Source organism: Somniosus microcephalus, chromosome 10, assembly GCF_052327205.1.
Source record: "Somniosus microcephalus isolate GS21.2 chromosome 10, FLI_Smic_1.0, whole genome shotgun sequence".
Classification (NCBI taxonomy): domain Eukaryota; kingdom Metazoa; phylum Chordata; class Chondrichthyes; order Squaliformes; family Somniosidae; genus Somniosus; species Somniosus microcephalus.
The window spans coordinates 215,912,239-215,928,901 of NC_140996.1; the positions used below are offsets into that span (position 1 = coordinate 215,912,239).

The following is a 16,663-nucleotide window of genomic DNA, read 5'->3' on the forward strand; positions in this document are numbered from 1 at the left end:
CAAAGAATAAACCACTGCGAAAAGGGTATAAAAGATAGACCTTTTCAAACAGAAAGTCAGAAGTCGCTGAACAGGCCAAGCATTTCTCAACTTTACAGGGACCATCTGTAAGTTTTTAACTTTGAGTCTCGGGGATCAAACGGTACTATAATTTGATTTTGGTGGATAATCTGGATTTAGAAATAAGTAAGAAATGTAATGAAGTTAAGATTTGAAAATAAGGATCTCTGAGAAATAAGAAATGTAAGCTATTTGTTTTTGAACTGTTAATGCTGCGATGGACTCACCAGCTGTTAACTACATGTCGGTTCTTTAATAAATTTATATATTCTTAGAATTGTCTCACAAAGTATTTCTGTACAAACTCGCTAACTCAAATCTCTGTATATTCTTTGGTGAAGAGTTGCAGAGTTCTGGGGGGTATTCCGGACCCTCATAATATCCGGAAGGTTACAGTCTAGTTAAACTTATTAAAAGTGCTATCTGGAGGACGGTAATATCTTCAGGTCGTTCCTTTCCTTTAGGGAGAGATAGCCTGGACCTTTAGACCCAATTAAGCGTCTTATAGAATTCGGCTACCTCTAACTTTAGTTGAAGGTGAACGTCTGGGGAGTACGCTTGATCCAGGGTAGCCCGAACAGGGCTAGGATTTGTAATTATCCCTTCAGGGTAACACATTATTTTACTGACTATTTTAATGACGCCAATAATTTTTTTGAGTTTTGTGGTTCAGAATGCCTCAGGCCCATATTGCACTGGGAAAGATGTACTTCGGAAATCACTGCTGGCCTGCACAACTCCCGACGAGATTAGTTACATATGAAAGATAATACCAGCTCTCTGACTACTGCAGACATCTGGATTACAGTTATTTACCTCAGATTATTTTGACGTTAGCAGGTTGAAATTACTTACTCGTTTCTTCTGAGGACGTGAGGGCAGCTCCATTAACTGCAATTGTCCAAACAATGGCCATGAGCAGGAAAGATGGAGCATGCGGCATGATGGTGGGTCACGGGGGGCAAACAAAATCACCGGCACAACCTGAGGAACAGTGCACGTATGGATTAAAATACTCATGACGGATTTCCTACTTCCTTTTCTGTTTCTCATAGTTGTACCACAGCCTTTTATTGTTTTATTTCCATTTCTTTTTCCATTTGAGGTCCCCCATCATGTGCAAAAGAATATACCAATCGTTAAATAATTATTACATAAAAGTAATTCTAAAAGGATTATGTAACCAATTATTGACCCATGACCACTTAACATACTTGTATGAAATGCTCGATCTGCTATTTTAATAGAGGCGTTAAGCCATTCAAAACAGCTATTTAAAAGGCCTAGAAATGTGTCCCCGACGCAGGTGCAAAGTGGATGATGTGGAACTGAATATCCAGCGCTGCGTATAACGGGCGGCTGATCCGATACCGCTCGAGACGAATTTCTAGGCCAGACTGTTCGCCCAAACAACCCATAGATCTTTGATCCCAGTGTAATTTCTGGGATTGGCCCTCTGGGAAGCCGTGCTGCTGATTATGACGCAGTATCAAAGGTTAAGGAGGAGGAGCCGTCATCTGAATGAGGCTGGCGGACATTCACGCAACTGTGGACACATGGGAACAGGAGGAGGCCATTCAGCCCCTTGAGTCTGTTCTGCCATTCAATGAGATCGTGGCTGGTCTGTGTCCTAACTCCATTCACCCGCCTTGGCTCCATATCCCTTAATACAGATTTAGAATTATTAATTGGGCTAACATCTACTGCTTCCTGGGGGAAAAGAGTTCCACACTTCTACCTTGCATGAAGAAGTGTTTCCTAACTTCTTTCCTGAATGGCCTGGCCCTGGGTTTAAGGTTATGTCCCCTTGTCCTAGACTCCCCCACCAGCAGAAAATGTTCTTCTCTATTTACTCTATCAATCCCTTTCAAAATCCTAAAAACCTCCATCAAATCACCCCTGAACCTATATTCCAGGGAATACAAGCCTAGTTTATGTGAGCACTGATACATATACACCAGAATGGGCAAAACTGATTTACCAGGGGGCCAAGGAAGTGCCAGAGATGGCATAATTTCCTCAGGGGCCTAGACTCCCAGGTAAGTCTCGTATATGCTGGCCAGGAGGCCAGATATGCCTGCTTTCTCCTGGCACACCAGCCGTTGGCAGAACCCCTGCCAGGGTCAAAGAAACCTGCGGGCCTGGGAGTTTCTTCTCCCAGCCACACCCTCTCTGACATAAGTGGCCAGCATTGCTGTGTCTTGGCCTAATTTGCCGGTCTTCCTCTGCACGCCCTGCAGAATTACGCCTGTAGTGTGCCAGGCCTCCTGTATCTAGCGTGCGTCTGTAGTGTGTCACCCCTCCAAGGCATCACTCCAGAGAGTGTGGCTTCAGAGGAGGACCGGGAAATTCATTGGAGCGTCTGCCCATCCGACCACATTGCTTCAGCAGAAGTGCGGCAGAAATCCCATTTACACCTGAAGAAATCTTCCCTTAAGTCAATGGAAAGGAAAAAATAGGGTTGGAATGCATAATGGGCGGGCGATGCACAGCCACCAGTCATTCGCCCATGCCCAAAGTGAAAATTATCCCCCAGCGTGTCATGCTTTTAGCGGCACTGCGTGAAAGCAGGCATGCCAAGGTGATCAACAGCTGACCTAGTTGGCGACATTTGGCAAAAAGATGCCCACCCGCCATATCGCCACCCCTGCTACTCCTAGCTGGCAAAGGCTGTGTGGAACTGTCTGCAGAGGGTCCTGGGTATCAGAGAGATGGCTGCAATGTTGTACCATTTGCTGCAAGGACGCCTGTACCTATCGGGCAGTACCTATTGTGCAGCACAGGGTTAGAATTAACAACAAGCCCCCGCCCCCGCCACAGGATTGCCCTGTATTCTCCAGGAATTAAAGACTATTCTCCAGGACACTGCTGTCAACATCGCTGGAGAAAAATCAGCAGGGCGTTAAAAAATTGGCTTTAAAAAATGAATTCTTTGAACACTTATTCGACAGGGGGGGAAAAAAAAAGCTGTTTGACAGACAGTCAACAATCATCCAATCGGTTAATGAAGAGTCTATTCACTTTCTGATTGGCGGAGGAAGGTGGTGCACCGCGAGGAAGGACATGTCAGGTGACCAATGGCAAGAGTGTGGGGGGCGGGGTGGTTGGAGGCAGGAGGTCATGTGATGAAACCTCTAAGAATGTGTCCAACCAGGGCTGGCAACCCTACACAGGGCTGGCACATCCAGTGACAGTAGCGGTAGATGAAGCCTGAAATTTTTGTACCACATCCTTGCAAGTTGTAATGTTTTGTAGAGCCGTTCCCTGGGTAACCAGCCTATGCAGTACCACCTCCCTTCAGCAGCAATCAGACAATGAGCGAGTGCCAGATTGTTCCATCACTTGTCTAAAGCCTCTTGCATCTTCTTTCCCTGCAGATTTGCCTGCCACTACTTTGAAGTGTAGTCACTGTTGCAATGTAGGGCACACACCAGCCAATTTGGCCACAGCAAGGTCCCACAAGCAGCAATGTCATATATCCAGATAATGGGGGAAAAATTCGGTTGCTTAGAGCCTCCCATTAGTGCCCAAGAGGGCACTAATGGGGCGCAAAGCAACTAGCGCCCAGACGCGGCGATGTTTGTGCCGCTCGCAAAATTGACCAGGCATTTTGCGGCGGCGCTAAACACCACCGCCACGATCTCCTGCGCCCACAGATCGTGACGTCAGTCAAGCATGCAATGCCCTGGTAGCGCCCCGGACCGGATATTGTGTGGCGCCCCCTGCATTACCACCTGTCGCTAGCAACGACAGGTTGAGGGGAGCGTTTTGCAGTCCGGAAGGGACTGGGGAAGCACTATTTAAAAGCGACCACTTCCTTTCTTTTTTTGTTGGCGACATTTTTGCACCACGCATTCTGTGAGAGAGAGAGAGAGAGAGAGAGAGAGAGAGAGACTTCTGGAGAGATTCAATGCTGTGTGAAGGAGTCTTGGGTACTGAGCAGCACTTTGCTGGTTCATTTTGATTTGACCTTCCTTGCATCGATTTAGAAGAGACTATGGGGGCTGCACTCTGAGCTCTGAGCTCTTTCCCTGGGTCTCTATTGTTCTTTCCAGCACATTTGATGTTCAGGTCTCTCCAGGCCGAGATTCAAGGTTGCAATGTGCAGGGTGTGGATGGAGAGCAAGATCGACCCTCCCCTTTAAGAACTGGCCGGCGCCAGTGTTTCTGTGTTCCATTGCTGACGGACATCACCCGAGCTTCGCCCGCTCTGAGGTAGCGCCTCGCTGCTCGGCCTTTGCGCCTTAAGACAGGTGTGTAGCGCCTGATTTAGCTCTCCAATCACCTCCAGGGGCGATAGAAGGTAAGTTTGCAGTTGGAGGCAATAATTAGCACCAGGCGCTAAACTTTGCACCCGGCCGATAATTGCGCCCCAAACGGGGCGATACTGAATTTCTCCCCCAATCTGTTTTAGTGATGTTGGTTGAGGGATAAATATCATCAAGGACTCCCCTGCTGTTCTGCGAAGTAGCACCACGGGATCTTTTACGTCCACCTGAGAGAGCAGACGGAGGCCTCAGTTTAACATTTCATCCGAAAGACGGCACCTCTGACAGTACAGGATTTCGTGCTCGATTCAGAGGCAGGATGTGCTACTGACTGAGCCACAGCTGCACACATACGTATGAAGTATGGTTGGGATGGAATATATGTTTGTTCTGTGTCCAACATTGAATAGTGCCTGGTCCTGCACTGTACAAGCCAACAGCTTCAGTTGTCTATTTTGCAGCTCATGTTGTACGCTTCAATTATCTCCTATATTTGCCACTCCATTGCATGCACTGCACCTGCCTGAGAACTGGAAATCGAGTTTTAAAAAAACTCAAAATTCATTCGCTACATCTAAGAAGTGGTGATATATATGCATGTAGAAACATAAATAACCAACTGCATGCTGTTTCTCTCCACCACAGTCAATAAACTGTACTGAATCTTTCTCGCAGGCATTTCAGTTCCTCTTCTGCGCAATTCAAATTGCCCTTTCTTGTGCATTTGTGTTCATTCACAAGTTAAAACAACAAAAGGTGTCAGCTGTGGCTCAGTGGGCAGAGACTTGAGCACATAATCCAAGCTGACACGCCAGGGCAGGATTGAGGGGGTGCTGCACTGTTGGTGGTGCCGTCTTGGAGATTAGACATTAAATTGAGGTCCCTTCCACCCTCTTAGTTGGATGTAAAAGATCCCACGGCACTATTCCAGAGCATGGTAGGTGTCCTGGCTGATACTTATCCCTCAACCAACATCACCAAACACAGATTATCTGATTTTCATCACGTTGCTGTTGGTGGCTGCCACATTTCCCTACGTTACATCAATGACTTCACTTCAAACGTATTTAATTGGCTATAAAGCACTTTTGGATGTTCTGAGGTCGTGAAAGACATTATATAAAATGTAATCTCTCTTTCTAACAAAAAATTGGCAAGAAGTGACACTCACTGGGAGCACTGGTTGGAAAAGCCCCGATTTTTGTCTATTAATTTCCTGATCAGCGGTCCCAATGTGCTCTCCCCCCTCATCGGAAGTTCCTGATCATAGAGTCAACTTCAATGTGTGCTCCTGTTATGTGTTGCTCTGTGCCAAGAGCACTAATTCATCAAAGCTACCCTGTAGTCTCTTTCCTCTCATTGTAATAAATAGTTTCTGCTTTTTTTTTTATGGGTTCCACCAGTTTCCTGATCTGTATCTTATTGACAATTACTACAGCCTTTTGCTTGTTCCCATTAAGCTTCAAACATGACATCCTGCACATTTCTCTTCCTGCATTGTGTGAAAATAAAACTAGTCACTCTAGCTCCACTTCCAACTCATTCTTATCCAGGACCTTTGAAACTCCTTACACCTTTCAGCTCTCGTGTTTAAATCCCTCCATGGCCTCGTCCCTCCCGATCTCTGTAACCTCCTCCAGCCCTCCAAGAACTCTGCGTTGCTCCAACTCTGGCCTCTTGTGCGCATGAGCCCACTTCCTTCACCCCACCATTGGTGGCCATGCCCTAATGTCTCCTTCTTTGGCTCGGTGTCAATTTCTGTCTGATAATGCACCTGTGAAATGTTCTTGTTGTAGTTCTCTTTCCTCCTACAATCAACAGGCTTTTGAAAACCCAAATTTGGCATCACCTACTTCTTAATTTATCCCTCTCGCCTGCTTTTCTCATCCTTGGTCAGTGTCTTGCACGGTGGACTTTGGCCCTCCACCTAGCTTTGTCAATGAAAACAAATCTCATTAAGGAGCCGATGTGGTTTCTGTAGAGAGTAATGGATATGCTGGAACGATTCCAAGATGGCAATTTTCAGTGATGGCTCAGCAACGTTTACTGTCATTTATAATCATCACTTGAAGCCTAGGATGGAATGGTAACTTGAGGTCACTTTCAGGCATTGGCACTTCTACCTCCCATGGCATTGCTCACTTTGAATGTTTTATGCTTGGGGTATATCATCAGGGCCATTCAGTTATACTGATTGAATAAGTCAAATTACATTTTTATTACAGATCAATGAATGATCAGTGCTTGGGCCTCAGCTATTCACAATCTACATCAATGATTTGGACGAGGGCACCAAATGTAATAAATTCAAGTTTGCTGATGATACAAAGCTGGGTGGGAATGTAAGTTGTGAGGAGGATGCAAGGAGGCTTCAAGGGGATATAGACAGGCTAAGTGAGTGGTCAAGAGCATGGCAAATGGAATATAATAATATGTGGAGAAATGTGAAGTTATCTACTTTGGTAGGAAAAATAGAAAAGCAGAGTATTTTTTAAATGGTGAGAGATTGGGAAATGTTGGTGTTCAGAGGGACCTGGGTGTCCTTGTACACGAATCACTGAAAGTTAACATGCAGGTACAGCAAGCAATTAGGAAAGCAAATGGCATGTTGGCCTTTATTACAAGAGGATTTGAGTATAAGATCTTACTGCAATTATATAGGGCTCTGGTGAGACCACACCTGGAGGACTGTGTACAGTTTTGGTCTCCTTACCTAAGGAAGGATATACTTGCCATAGAGGGAGTGAACAAAGGTTCATGAGAAATAACGACAGAAAACACTGGAAAAACTCAGCAAGCCAGGCAACATCCGTGGAGAGAGAAACAGAGTCAACGTTTCGGGTCAAAACCCTTCGACAGAACTGAGAAAAAAAAGGCAGGAAATGAAAAGATTAAAAGGCAGTTTGGGGGCTCGGAAATGGGGGAGGGGATGAAAGAAGAGATATTCAAGGTGAGACGAGATGGTAATAGGGCAGGTAAAGAAACAAACAATGGCTCTGGATGAAGTGTGAAATGCGCTGGCAGAGTGAGAGACAGTTGCCGTGTGGGAGAGAGAAAAAAAAAAGGAAAAGTCACAAACCAAAAGTGTGGATAAAAAATATAAAAATATAATAGGGGCTGAGGCTATGATCTGAAATGTTGAACTCGATATTGAGTCCGGAAGGCTTTAAAGTGCCTAATCGGAAGATGAGATGCTGTTCCTCGAATTTACGCTGCGCTTCCGTGGTTCATGAGACTGGTTCCTGGGATGGGGGGATTGTCCTATGAGGAGAGATTGAGCAGACTCGGCTTATATTCTCTCGAGTTCAGAAGAATGAGAGGTGATCTCATTGAAACATACAAAATTCTTACAGGGCTTGACAGGGTGGGTGCAGGGAGGATGTTTCCCCTGGCTGGGGAGTCTAGAACCAGTGGTCACAGTCTCAGAATAAGGGGTTGGCCATTTAGGACTGAGATGAGGAGAAATTTCTTCACTCAGAGGGTGGTGAATCTTTGGTATTCTCTACCCTAGAGGGCTGTGGAGACTCAGTCATTGAGTATATTCAAGGCAGAGATCAATAGATTTTTGAATATTAAGGGAATCAAGTGATATAGGGATAGTGCAGGAAGGTGGAGAGGAGTTAGAAGATCAGCCACGATCTTATTGAATGGCTGATCTTCTTGGTTTTGAATGCCACATTTATATACGTATTTGCATAGAAACTGTAAAAATGTGGACCTCGATTACGATTAAAAATTCATTCAGCTATGTAATTTAATCTCTTACCTGTTTTTAAAGGCCACAATACACAGGCAAATTAGCCGTAAATTGCAAGTAAGTAGGAGGTTGCCTCGGAGTCAAAAGCTTATGGGTTCAAGTCCAGCTCCAGAGACTTGAGCACGAAATCCAGGCTAACGCTCCAGTGCAGTGCTGAGAGAGCGCTGCACTTTTGGAGTTGTTGTCTTTTGAATGGGACGTAAAACCGAGGCCCCGTCTGCTCTCTCGGGTGGATATAAAAGATCCCATGGCACTATTTCGAAGAAGAGCAGGGAAGTTCTCCCTAGTGTTCTGGCCATTATTTATCCCTCAACCAATATCACTAATACAAATTATCTGGTCATTTAGCAAATTGCTGTTTGTGGGACCTTTCCGTGCACAAATTGGTTGCCACGATTCCGACATTATACTTCATTGGCTGTAAAGCACTGTGGGTTGTCCTGCGATCCTGAAAGGTGCTGTATTTCATTTTATTTGATCCTCGAGAATGAACATGAGCCGGCTATTTGACCTTGGGATGAACACGACCAAGCCTATCCTGTCCTCACCTGACTGTCACACTGGCACACTTCCCAGCAGGAGCCACTGGATAGTCACCAGGAGTTGAAGAACTGGGTGATTGTTGTCTGCCTTCCTAGCCCAGTGGTGCTGAGGCCGATTATAACTTTGACAGCACCTCCCAAACCCGTGACCGCTACCGCCTAGATGGACAACTGCAGCAGGCGCATGGGAACACCATCACCTCCAAGTTCCCCTCCAAGTCACACACCATCCTGACTTGGACATATATCAGCCAATCCTTCATCATCGCTGGATCATAATCCTGGAACTCCCTCCCTAACAGCGCTGTGGGAGTACCTTCACCACACGGACTACAACGGTTCAAGAAGGCAGCTCACCACCACCTTCTCAAGGACAATTAGGGATGGGCAATAAATGCTGGCATTGCCGGCGAGGCCCACATCCCATGAACTAATTTTTAAAAAACTTGCCACCCTCGGGATTGAAGCATGATGGATGGGATCGGCTAACTTACCATGGACCAAGCATCAAACCTAGGACCTTCCTGGTTTGTGCAGTGCAATCGTACAGTGGGTACTGGTTTTACCAACTGAATCATTTGTGGAAGCGTTTATTGCCGTTGCACCCATTAAGACACTTGTATAAGTTCCGGTCTGTGCTCTCGCCCTGCAACGCTTCACTATGTTAAATAGGCTGCATAACTGCTGGTTTTCATTAATGTTAATGCTACAGGAAACTTTGGTTTATCCAGAGGTTAACTGTCCGGAATGCTCGATCCACCAGCAACATTCAGGAGTCGGTTCAGTAAGTTTTTTTTCTTTTTGTTGCTTTTTTTCCCCCACTAATCAGGCTCGCTAAAGCTGTTGCTTAGCTACAGAGACGCTTGCAAGCTATGGCCGACTTAAGCAACAGGGTTTGTTGCTAGATACGGAGCTCAAAGCTCCGTATGTTTTAACATTAGCGCTGGTTTGTCCGGCAGTTTTGATGGGACGGCAACAGTTCGGTCCCGTCGGTGCCGGATATCAAAGTTTCCTGTATTTAGTTTAAACAAATTAGAATCTGTGTTAAGAAAGCGCAGGAGGAATTTGTGTGAATGCATTAAAAATAGTGCATAGAAGGTTAAGGGGTGATTTAATAGCAGTGTTCAAAATTATATGGGGTTTTGATAGAGTAAATAAAGAGAAACTGTTTCCACTGGCAGGAGGGTCATGAATTTAAGATAATTGGTAAAAGAACTAGAGGGGAGATGAGGAGAATTTTTTCATGCAGCGAGTTGTTGAGATCTGGATTGAAAGAAAGAGTGATGGAAGCAGATGCAATAGTAACTTTCAAAAGAGAATTTTGATATATACATGAAAAGGAAAAATCTTGCAGGGCTATGGGGAAAAAGCAGGGGATTAGGACCAATTGGATAGGTCTTTCAAAGGGCATGATGGGCTGAATGGCCTCCTTCTGTGCTGTATGATTCTATGAAAGGATATAACCTCAGTGCATTCATTCGGAGTGCATTCATTCTACAGCATTACATCAGAAAGGATGCATTTCTAAGAAAGCATTTTACGCACCCATTCTACAGCATTACATCAGAAAGGATGCATTTCTAAGAAAGCATTTTACGCACCAAAAGTGACAATTGGCATGATACCACCGGTAGCTACAAACAATCTTAGCGACACATCACCACCATCCTAATGCCTGTTACTATTATAAAACACGTGACAGGCAAGTGGCTGTCTGCGAACATTTAAAAAGACTAAACAAAAAACTTCAGTGGACCACCTGGGAACTTCTCAAATTGTGCCGAGCGCTCTTTTATGCCGCAGAGGGGAGTGCTCCCACCTCCTGAAGGTGGTGCCAGGCTGACTGCTCGCATTCAATTCAGGAGACCTCACACCCAAGTTACACTATGAAGCAGGTGGCATTCTGCATTGGCACAAACTGTGCAGTATAACTGGCCTTGAGACCGGAGATATACCGCACCACGATCACACTAAAACCAGTGGGGCAGGGACTTATAACTCCTGACTTTAATATGCTTGGTAGTCCCTGGAGTTATACTGCTATTTTTGTGTTGCTGCATCATTAGCGAATGGCAGTATAACTGCTGTCTAAGGGTAGCATTTTCCAACCAGCACGGTTCACATATGAACGCTTAATGCACAAATACTAAATCTCTTTGTGCACTATTTGAAATAACTGAATAAATGCTTGGAGTGACAAAGCGCTGAGGAAAGTATGCAAGCGTGTTAAGGGTTCATACGGGAACAGCACTGGTGGGAAATGTCAGTGTCGGGTTCCAGATGTGTTTTTGTTTTTATTAAATAACATCTAAAAAGGAAAGTTATTTTAATGGTTGGAATATCACAGGCTGGGGCTGAGTATTTCCAGATGTGCACTCCTGGTTTGTGACAGAGTACCAACGTGGAAAATCACTCCTACACTGAGTACTACACACAAAGAAGTGTACAGACTAATTCCTAGTCTCCTGCACTGAAAAAAACAACAAATTTTCTAGCTTTATATAACAAGTCAATTTTTATTACTCACTTGTTGACTTTGAGACTCACACTTGTCTTACACTGTCCACTTTTAGCAATCCTAATGCCCTGACCAAATCGAAAGAAAGACTTGCATTTATATAGCGCCTTTCACGACCACCAGACATCTCAAAGTGCTTTACAGTCAATTAAGTACTTTTGAAGTGGAGTCACTGTTGAACCAAGGACTTACGTTAATGCAGCGTCTTATCACATCCCTCAAGGTACTTGTAGATTTGGTGCGCCTGCATTTCAGACGACAGGATGCAATACCCGTGGCTCCTGCATTTGCATTACTAAAACGGTCTTCCTTATCCTAATGGTAGAATCCAGGTTGGGATAAAGGAGCCGGTGTTAGCCATGTTGGGGGGGAATATTCAGCTTTGGGGGGGGGGGGGGGGGGTGGTGGTTTAAACTGGCGTGATCAGATTACCTGCCCATTATGTGAAGCATTTTGAGACGCTTCTGAAAGCGCGTTAAAAAGTTTTACGCCTCAGTATTTTGGATCACGGGGTGGCGGCGTATCCTGCCCCAGCTCCCTCGAATAATGCACGGAACTTTCAACTTCGGCAGGGGCGGGTGGGTGAGGTGGGTATAAGACGGGCGGCATTGTATCAGCCATCGGTTACACACCCCTCCCATTATCCAAGTTAATATTAACATTGTGCCTTCAGCTGCCTCGGCCCCAAGCTTTGGAATTCCCTCCCTAAACCTCTCCGCCTCTCTACCTCTCTCTCCTCCTTAAAACCTAACTCTTTGACCAAGTTTTTGGTCACCTGCCCTAATTTCTCTTTATGTGGCTCTGTGTCAATTTTTTTGTCTTGTCTTATGACACTGCTGTACAGCGCCTTGGGACGTTTTACTACATTAAAGGTGCTATATAAATACAAGTTGTTGTTGTTGTTGATGGAAAGGTAAATTGGACAAGCTGCATAGCGGGCAGTGAATTACTTCCGAAACCGGTGAGCTCCTCCCCTAGAAAGCCAAGACCCTCAGGCGTCTCACCTCCGGGCTCCCCTCCAAGTCACACACCATCCTGACTTGGAAATATATCGCTCGTTGCCTCATCGTCGCTGTGGGAGCACTTTCGCCACACGGAGTGCAGCAGCTCAAGGTGAAGGCCCACCACCACCTACTTGAGTGCAGCTAGAGATGGCTAATAAAGGGCGACCTTGCTAGGGGCAGCCACATCCCCAGAAAAAGAACCTGCATTTAACCAGCGCCGTTCACGACCAGAGGACCTCCCAAAGCAGTTTGCAGCCAATGAAGTACTTCCGAAGAGCAGTCACTGTTGTAATGTGGGAAACGCGGCAGCCAATTTGAGCACAGCAAGCTCCCACAAACAGCAATGTGATAATGACCGGATAATCTGTTTCAGTGATGTTGGTTGAGGGATAAATATTGGCCCCAGGACACTGGGGAGGACTCCCCCTGTTGCTCTACAAAATAGTGCCGTGGGATCTTTTACACCCACCAGAGGGGGCAGACGGTGCGTCGGTTTAATGAAAGACGGAACCTGCTATTCCCTCGGAACTGCACTGGAGTGTCAGCCCAGATACTGTCTCTGGAATGGGAACTTGAACCCAGAACCTACTGACTCAGGTGAGAGTCATAGAGTAATACAGCACGGATAGAGGCCCTTCGGCCCATCGTGTCCGCGCCGGCCATCAAGCCCTGTCTAATCTAATCCCATATTCCAGCATTTGGCCCGTAGCCTTGTATGCTATGGCATTTCAAGTGCACATCCAAATGCTTCTTAAATGTTGTGAGGGTTTCTGCCTCCACAACCCTTTCAGGCAGTGAGTTCCAGACTCCACCCACCCTCTGGGTGAAAAAGTTCTTTCTCAAATCCCCTCTAAACCTCCCGCCCTTTACCTTGAATCTATGCCCCCTAGTTATCGACCCCTCTACTAAGGGAAAAAGCTCCTCAGCATCCATCCTATCTATGCCCCTCATAATTTTGTACACCTCAATCATGTCCCCCCTCAGCCTCCTCAGCTCCAAGGAAAACAAACCCAACCTGCCCAGTCTCTCTTCATAGCTGAAGCGCTCCAGCCCTGGTAACATCCTGGTGAACCTCCTCTGCACCCTCTCTAACGCGATCACATCCTTCCTGTAGTGTGGCGACCAGAACTGCACACAATATTCCAGCTGTGGCCTAACCAGTGTTTTATACAGCTCCATCATAACCTCCTTGCTCTTATATTCAATGCCTCGGCTAATGAAGGCAAGTATCCCATATGCCTTTTTTACCACCTTAGCCACCTGTTCCGCCGCCTTCAGGGATCTGTGTACTTGCACACCCAGATCCCTCTGACCCTCCGTCTTGCCTAGGGTCTTTCCATTCATTGTGTATTCCTTTGCCTTGTTAGTCCCCCCAAAGTGCATCACCTCGCACTTTTCCGGGTTAAATTCCATTTGCCACTGTTCCGCCCATCTGACCAACCCATCTATATCGTCCTGCAGACTGAGGCTACCCTCCTCGCTATTTACCACCCTACCAATTTTTGTATCATCCGCGAACTTACTGATCATACCCTTTACATTCATATCCAAGTCATTAATGTAGACCACAAACAACAAGGGACCCAGCACCGATCCCTGTGGTACCCCACTGGCCACAGGCTTCCAGTCACAAAAACAACCTTCGACCATCACCCTCTGCCACTAAGCCAGTTTTGTATCCAATGTGCCAAGGCACCCTGGATTCCATGGGCTCTTACCTTCTTGACCAGTCTCCTGTGCGGGACTTTATCGAAGGCCTTACTGAAATCCATGTATACCACATCCACTGCGTTACCCTCATCCACACACCTAGTCACCCCCTCAAAAAATTCAATCAAATTAGTCAGACATGATCTTCCCTTGACAAAGCCATGTTGACTATCCCTGATTAATCCTTGCCTCTCCAAGTGGAGACACATTTTGTCCCTCAGGATTTTTTCCAATAATTTTCCTACCACTGATGTTAGGCTCACTGGCCTGTAGTTCCCCGGTTTTTCCCTACTACCCTTCTTGAATAATGGTACTACATTAGCGGTTCTCCAGTCCTCTGGCACATCCCCTGTGGCCAGAGAGGTCCTGAATATATGTGTTAGAGCCCCCGCAATCTCCTCCTTTGCCTCACACAGCAGCCTGGGATACATTTCATCCGGGCCTGGGGATTTATCCATTTTTAGGCCAGCTAAAACCGCCAATACCTCCCCCCGCTCGATGTTAATATGTTCGAGCATATCACAGTCCCCCCGCCCTATTTCTATGTCTACATCGTCCTTCTCCATAGTGAAAACAGACGCAAAAAATTCATTCAGAACCCCTCCTACATCTTCCGGCTCCACACACAGATTGCCACTTTTGTCCCTAATGGGCCCTATTTTTTCCCTAGTTATCCTCTTACCCTTAATATACTTATAAAACATCTTCGGATTTTCCTTTATTTTGCTTGCCAGTGTTATTTCATGGCCCCTCCTTGATCTCCTAATTTCTTTTTTAAGTATCCCCCTGCACTTTTTGTACTCCTCTAGGGCTTCCTCCGTCTTTAGCCTTTTGTATCTACCAAAAGCCCTCCTTTTTTTCCTAATCCATTCCCGTATATCCCCTGACATCCAAGGTTCCCTGTGGTTTTTGGAACCACCCTGGACCTTTACGGGAACAGTGCTCCCCACTGAACCAGGGCTGGCAGCCCACAGAATGAAACATTAATGGGTACAGTGCCTGTCATCTGCGATTTAATAATAATCAGGGGAGGGGGCGGGAGTGGTCATTGGAGCCAAAAGGCAAAGTTTCAAGCCGCTGATTTCAGGAAAAAGAACACGGATTGAAAGTACAAGAGAATCGAACAGGCAGAACCGCGAGTCCACACTCAAACCCTCCGCGAGTCCACACTCAAACCCTCCGCGAGTCCACACTCAAACCCTCCGCGAGTCCACACTCAAACCCTCTTCAATATCAACTATAGACGCAACTGAAAGGATTTCTTCATTATTAAAAAAAAAATGGCTTGACTACAAAGTTAGAGTGAGTTCTCCGATCGCCAGCGCGGTACTTACCCAGTAGGTGGCCAGTCACAGATGTGCAGAACCGCTGGAGACCTCTGATCGGATGTTAGACACCAGCTCAAGGCCGACTCCCTTTCGCCCCGCCTGAGCTGGAAGTGTGCGTTCGTTTGTTTAAAGAGGCATTTTAGAAAATCTCGGCTCCACCCCCCCACTGTCTCAAAATGCAGCCCCGAGTTCAGTGACTGGCTCACACGCTCTCTGCCCCCGAACCAGTTCTGCTTAATCACTTGTCAAGCCAGCTGAAGCATTAAGAGTCTGTCACTTGCAGCCACAGCTGTATTTACTCCAGACATCTGGCCGACCAATTGCATACCCGGCTGAATAAAGTGGGTGACACACAGGGCGAAGATATTTAGATGAGCACTTGAAACGCCAGACCAAGGACCAAGTGCTGACTTCAGTCCCACGCTCTTGATCTACGGTCACCCGGTGCGGAGGGGAGCGGGCAGGTCGGAGGACCTCCTCGTGGGTCTGCTCCTGGGCCTGGCCAAGAAAGCCATTAATTGGTCCAGGCAGCGGGCGGTCGAGGGGGTCGTCCGGCCGGATTGCCTCCCTCTCTTCCGCGGCCACGTTCGCGGCCGGGTGGCCCTGGAGATGGAGCACGCGGTGTCCGCCGGCGAGCTCGAGCTCTTTCGAGACCGGTGGGCGCCGCGGGGACTGGAGTGCGTAGTTGGTTTAAACCACCAGATTTTAATTTAAGGGGTTAAGTTTTGTTTCGGGGTTTATTGGATTGGGTGTATTTGTTTAATGTTTTTGTTTTATTGGTTTAAAAAAAAGAGGAGCATTAAGAGTCTGTCACTTGCAGCCACAGCTGTATTTACTCCAGACATCTGGCCGACCAATTGCATACCCGGCTGAATAAAGTGGGTGACACACAGGGCGAAGATATTTAGATGAGCACTTGAAACGCCAGACCAAGGACCAAGTGCTAAGCTGGAGGCCAAAGTCACCGCTCGCTTAGGACGCTGGACAGGATTGCTCCGAGTGTTGTCCTACAGGGGTCGGGCGTTGGTCATAAACCAACTGGTGGCCGCCATGTTGTGGTACCGGTTGGTTACTCTGATCCCCCCCCCTGCGTTTGTCGCCAAGATACAGAAGAAGCTCGTCGACTTCTTCTGGAACAACAGGAGACACTGGGTCGCTGCCGCGGTTCTGAGTCTCCCGCTTAGGGAGGGCGGTCAGGCGTTGGTGTGCCTCCGCACCCAGGCTGCGACTTTCCGTCTTCAGACGCTGCAGAGATACCTGTACGTTGAGAATCCTCCAAGATGGTGTGCGCTGGCGACGTATTTTTTCCGCCAGCTGCACGGCCTCAATTACGACACGCAGCTCCTGTTTTTGGAGGTGAGCGGCAGGCGTGAGAGCCTGCGGGAGCTGCCTGTCTTTTACCAGGAACTACTATGGGTTTGGAACTCCGTCGCCTCCAGGCGGAGCTCTCCCCCGTCAGGAGCGGCGGCTGTCCTC

General features: G+C 46.9%; 1 protein-coding gene across 2 annotated transcripts in view; it reads right to left on the reverse strand.

Moving 5' to 3' along the window:
• The window catches only part of LOC147112089 (interleukin-5 receptor subunit alpha-like), a 61,385-nt gene extending 45,915 nt beyond the window's left edge, over window positions 1-15,470 (reverse strand). Inside the window, exons 1-2 of one of the 2 annotated variants that reach the window (XM_085999603.1) lie at window positions 15,194-15,469; window positions 916-1,044 (exon numbers count right to left, since the gene is read on the reverse strand). In XM_085999603.1, the coding sequence (XP_085855729.1) occupies window positions 916-1,003 (88 nt within the window). In that variant the 5' untranslated portion in view covers window positions 1,004-1,044; window positions 15,194-15,469. Of the gene's footprint in view, window positions 1-915; window positions 1,045-15,193 lie in introns of both variants that reach the window. The other variant, XM_085999604.1, reaches the window with a different exon arrangement.
• Between the last annotated feature and the right edge of the window lie 1,193 nt (window positions 15,471-16,663).